At 52.4% G+C, this 6,000-nt stretch overlaps 1 protein-coding gene across 1 annotated transcript; it reads left to right on the top strand.

Moving 5' to 3' along the window:
- Positions 1 to 4,163: 4,163 nt before the first annotated feature.
- GCG54_00015604 (uncharacterized protein) lies at positions 4,164 to 5,724 on the top strand (the record flags this gene model as incomplete). Its single annotated transcript, XM_045415383.1, has 3 exons — positions 4,164 to 4,619; positions 4,727 to 5,022; positions 5,073 to 5,724. 3 exons carry the CDS (start codon positions 4,164 to 4,166, stop codon positions 5,722 to 5,724), a joined length of 1,404 nt encoding a protein of 467 aa, XP_045262110.1.
- Between the last annotated feature and the right edge of the window lie 276 nt (positions 5,725 to 6,000).

Below are 6,000 nucleotides of genomic sequence, written 5' to 3' on the forward strand. Positions count from 1 at the left end.
AGGGACATGTATTGGGCCATTGCTGTCTTACTTTCTCATTGGCAGGAAGATGGTCAACCCTGCCTGACCTGACACTGTTGCCCCATCATTCCAGGTAGGTGCTTTCCCAGCGGAATGGTGGTTGCTTCGATATTGCCCACGCTCCTTCCCACCCACAGGCGAATAAAGCAGAAGGCAAGCATCACCCGTGCTATTCCAGAGACACGGAAAGGGCACAGAAACAAGCGGAGTCATGAGAGCTGCATGACGTCTTCATTTGATTCGACGACAATCCGCCCGGCAGCCATCATCATCGACTCAATTGTGCATATCACGGTATATGTCACATTCAGCTGTGCTCGACCCCAACTACTTCTGGCACAGCGGCACCCTCACCTGGCGTCCAAATTTACAAGAACCAACCACCAGCCGCTCGTATGGCTGCGCGAGAGTGTCAGCCACCGCCGTCGATGCTGCAGCCGAGGTCTCGCGCATCTGTGTCGGGAAGCCGACACAGAATTTCGACGCTGCATGCGATTGATTCCATCTTGGCTAGCATTCGTCCCCTCCGCCGACCGACGAAAAGTTCTCCAAAAGGAAGCTGACGATTTGCACATCGTCGTCGATGGGTTGCACGACCATCTCCGGCGACAGATTCAAGATAATGACCGGCGTGGTGGCATTTTAAATTCGTGACGAGGCGCGCGCGTCAAAAGAATTGCTTCAAGACCTTCTGGCTCCTTTTGTTTGGCTGTTCGCCTTGTTTCTTTCGTTTCTTTCCACTTGATCTTTCGCCACACACGCCCCGATCCGCTGACGACACCCGACCGACGGCACTGCGCATGCCCACTCCGATTGATGAAGCCACTTCACGCAAAATCAGATGCCGACTGCGTGGTCAACAGCCTTTTACGTACCCGGCGAAAGCAAGATTTGACATCCACGAACACCCACAACAGCTGGGCGACATGGAAGCGGCTTGCTCGTGGGACTAAAAAGTCCTAGTCCACCGCGTTATGATAGATAATGAAGTCATCCCCTGCACGTTGTGCGGCAGGATCATGCGGAAGGATCTGCGGGATCCTGTTCCATCGTCCTGCCATTGTGACAAACACGTGACAGGACCTCGTCGAAAATTGCGAGGTCCTGTCACGTGTAGCCACTTCTGCGAGGCGGAAGGCCAAGCCGGGGCCCAAGGCCTGAATTTCGACTTTGTGGAAGGGGTTAGCCACGTCACTGCCACTTCACGCACCTTCCACACCAACTGTCTTGCAATCTGGCGTGCCACACACCTGGCCCACGGTCAAGACAAATCCTCAGGCCCTTCTGGTTTGCAGGTTATGAACGATGTCGTCACGCCAAACGAGCGCTGTGCTCACCTTGGATGCGCAATTGCGTCGACCGACGGCCTACATCTTCCACGCCGCCTCGCATCGCTTTGCTACTTCCCACCCCACAGTCCATTCACTCCATGAACACAGGCCTCGACGACTACTCCTTGATTAAACACACACAGTTCGGAACCAACCATTGTGGTCCATCGAATTCCCAATAGATGGGCAATATCGCATAGTCTACGGCGATGGAACTCTCTGCGCGATTGTTGAGAACTTGGCCCATCTCATCTTGGCGATACTGGTCCACAAATGTATCGAAGGAAAGGCTCATGATGCTCGATCAGTCGATCAAGTTCTGTTCCATCTTGGTCGAATCCCTGAGAAGCAGGGGTGCGAGAAGGGTGTTTTGTGCGTCCTATCCACAACTTCTCGATCGGGAGTTCACCCCGAGCACGGCGCGCTGATGATGTACACAATCCGCGACTCCGATACTCATAATAGCAACAAGGGAACATGAGAGCTGGCCAAGCGCGTTACCCCGGATATCATCAGGCCGTACTGGGACAAGGTTACGGTCACAGACGGCCTCGCGGAGCTCCCCTCGCTCTCCTACTTGCGATTCCAGTGCCGAGGATACATGCAATGTGGTTGAATTAATGTACTCCCTTGATACTGTGAGCCCCTTCCTGCCAATGCAATGACACGACGAGGCAAGCACAGACAGATATCTTATTTACTCACACATTGCCCACCTACTCTTTGTCCTCGTCCACAATCCACTCAATCGCAAAACCTGGTGGGTTCAAGAAGAGTGGTTTCTTAGCAAGTCTCACGCTCAAAACAGGGTCTCGGCTTGCAGAAAGACTCGGTCGTTTGGACCGGTCCGGATCGAATGACTTAAATCCACGGCTAATTGCGGTGAGTGCGTTCACTTCGCTGGCGTCAGACTCCTAGGAATTCGACATGCTATCAGTGTCCCCTGAGCCAGAGGTTCGGAAGGTACGAATCGCTTTACGAATGTATCATTTTTCAATCTCGCCGATCCATTATTTAAGTAATGAAAATGTGGGATAGTGGCTTCTTTGCGTTATTATTTGGATTGCTGAACGATGACTGCAGAATCCAGTCGGACACGTTTGGCTTTACTATTGCCCCCGACCAATTAGTTTCGACTGTTTTCATAAGAATCAGACCTTCCGGCCGGTTTCATCCGGTCCTCCGGAGAAACCTTCCGGGATCCCTCATCCTCGTCACTGAAACGGCTGTCCTGAGTATGTATTGATGGTACAGCATGGCTGGGGAAGTTGAGAATGTGAAGAAATTGTGCCTGGGGGACTCTTGCTACTCTTACCCATAGTATTCAGTCCCAAACTGCCATCACAGCGAGTCGAACCTTGGATGACTTGTCTGGCTGTGTTGTACTGACGTTGAGCAAAGGAGTCTACTTCATGGAAAGGTTTGTGATGCGTCCGAGATTGTATAAAAGATATGCAGCTGTGGGACGCATGACGAACTGGAATCGTAAACGCTGTCCGGATTGCTTGGGCTGCTATCAAGGTCTCGGCGATGAACAATTGTTATGAAGGGCATGGTCATTCTCCTCATTCCATGTATCAAATGCCTTTTCGTCTTTAGGTTTTGGCATCACTCAAGACACGCATTTCGCCACGGTCAACATACTACAGCATCTTATATCGACTATCGTAGCCTTGGAAGGCGATGAAGATGCCTCTGCTGGCCCGCATACGGCGGCTGCAGCTGAGTCCTACAAGGCCGTTTCGCCCTCGTTAAATCGCCATCGCATTGCCGAGATCACCAAGAGGGTTGGTCAGATGGCTGCCGCCGCTACCGCTCTCCAGAAAGGTGCATCGATCGGGCCGTTGACGATCCATACCTACGCAGTCCGGAAAGAGACCGATCTGTTTCAATTAAATGCAGGAATTAACATGTCAAACTACTGGGCTCAGCTATATGTCGAGCTTTAATTTATCTCGCACAAGTACCGCATCGTTTTGGTGAATGTGCTATAGTTGTCACCACAGGCGGTCGCAAGCATACGGAAACGTCCATTTTGGAAGAGAAAACACAAAGTCCGGTAAGTCAAGCTTTCCGCAAAGAGACCATAACTTTAGGCACGGGCGGTGGTTCGCCGGCTTCAATCCGAAGGCCAACTGTCACACGCAGTGCCGGCGCGCGCGCGAAGTCCAGTGGGGCATCCGGCCAGGCTGGGGTGGAACCCGGAGGCTTCAGCCAGCCAGAGTACCCAACACGCCCGGCTGATATGTCGCAGGATCGAAAGCGGCTGGATGAAAGCCCAGCACTTTGTATAGCAAAAGTGCAGCGATATGTAGCGAGACGACATGGTTTCTTAACTCTTTTTGTGTCCTTCTTGAAACGGAGTAATCTTGACCATTGAAGATGAGTCATCAACCGGAGATTCGTCGGTGAAACTTTGAAGTGGTCCGTGCAGAGTCTCCCGGTGCCCGGCAACGGCACACGCCACGCTAATGCGGCGTGAGTTGGCGATGGCGTTGTTGACTTGCTTCAATCGAACTTCCCGCGCAATTACTTCAGCTATCGACCTCATCAGATTCGACGCCAATAACCATCCCACCGCCTCGGTTCAGGTCGACATCCTGCGCGCCACGCATGGAACTCCACGAGAGGATTTTTCGCTGGATCTCGCTACTCCCACCACCTGTTCCTTGCCCAGCAGATTTCGATCGCAACGTCGGCGGCACCAACTCGCGAAAACGTAAACTCCCACAAGACGAACCAATTGAGCATCCCCGCTTGCCCTCCCCGCCGACGAGCACAAAATCGCTATTACGGGAGCAGCTTCAACACATGGCCGATCAGGCCCGTCCGGATGCTTCGAACGCCCAGCGCGATGGGACACCGACAAGCCCAAACCCGAAGCGACCCCGCGTCGACCCCGGAATCGATCCCGATGCAACACCTCGTGGACTTCGCACGCAGCCCATCAATGCCGAAAACGAGACCGAGTCAGCAGCATCTTCAGATACAGGGAGGGTCTCGAATCGCGCTCTCAGTATTTGTAGTCAAACATCCCTAGCGAAGAGCAGCGGCAGCAAAAAGAGATCGCGTCAATCGAGCCCGCGGAAGCAGGCTGCGCTGATGGAGATTGAAGATGTCGCCGAAACGATGACCTTCACGGGCCGTGCCGCCCCTCCAGAGCAGCTTAAAGCCCTCAATTCTCGCCTAGATAGATTGAACAGGACGGGCAAAGGCATCCTCTCTAAATCCTCCAAGGTCCGTTCTCCTACGGCATCCATCCCTGCTGTTCGTCCCCGGCACCCGTTCTCCATATCCACCGTCTGCACTCGCCGTCCATCCCGCCGATGCCCCACCAGTCGCTGCTCCTGACTGACGTGATTCGCATATTCTAGGCATCGATACAAGAAGCAAAAGAGAACACAGACACCCAAAATTTATTTGAAAATGTCACAGACGACTTTTTCGAGCCCGATCAAACCCCATCCCAGTCCAGTATTGCATCGGTCATCACACGCACCGCGGACGAGCTGGGTCCCACACCCAGTGTACCCGACGTAATGTTAATATGGTCCAATGCCGAAGATTGCAGGCACTTCAACCATTTCGAAAGCCAGTGGAATTGCGCCGTTCATCACCTGGTCCTCCACGCCGCCTTCCGGGATTCCAGACATTTGGGCTTTTGCAGCATGTGAGTTTTGTCAGTGTCCGTCATCATTTCAAGCATCTGACAACTTCCAGAACTGGGGCACAGATCCATCCTGACTACAGCCAAAGTGGGAAGAGGTCGCACTACAACAAAAGAGTCGATTTCTGCGTCTTCCTCAAGCAAGACACCCCCGCGCTTCGGGACGCCGCCAAGAAGTCACCAATCAAATCCGTTAACCATACTGACTATCCTGCGCTTCTATCGCGACCAATCTTCTTCAGCATCGAGACTAAGGATTCGGGCGACAAATGGACGGACGCGGTCAACCAGATGACAGTTTGGCTTGTTGCACATTGGGACTTCCTCGATGATCAGGTCCTCCGGGCACAGGGCGTCGACACCTCTGGAGGATCCAGACCAAAGACCTCAGCAGCAGCCCTCTCTGGGCTTGTTTTTCTGCCCGGCATCATCGTGCAAGGGCACGATTGGCACTTTGTTGCGGTGACAAGATCGGCGGACGGACGGACGCAATATTGGGACAAGACACAGATCGGGACTACGCAAAGTATCGAAGGGATCTACAAGGTTGTGGCCGCATTGCGAATGCTGGGATGCTGGGCGCAAGAGATGTATTTGCCATGGTTGCAGCGTGCTGTGCTCTGCAAAGCAGATGAAACTAGTGAACCAGTTATGCAGCAGTCCCCTGACGCTGCTCAGCATCATACTCAGCAGGGGACTGCTTAAGTAGGAATCTCAGAAGAAGGATGAGCACGTTTTCTGTTACCTTTGATGTCGGCAGATACTCACTAGACACTACGGATGCTGATCCTAGCGGCCGGTAAGACTCCTAGAGCGAGCACTGCTGATACTACTACTGCTGCCTTCAATCTAAGTATTTCCTTCTTTAAATGTTCCTACTAATAGTATTTCTGCTTATAGTTTTATTATAATCTTATGGAATTTATAACCTACTGTTCTTAAATTTCTTTTCAAGATATATATTCAAACTATATATTTATT

Source organism: Colletotrichum gloeosporioides, assembly GCF_011800055.1.
Source record: "Colletotrichum gloeosporioides strain Lc1 chromosome Unknown consensus_58, whole genome shotgun sequence".
In the NCBI taxonomy this organism is placed as follows: domain Eukaryota; kingdom Fungi; phylum Ascomycota; class Sordariomycetes; order Glomerellales; family Glomerellaceae; genus Colletotrichum; species Colletotrichum gloeosporioides.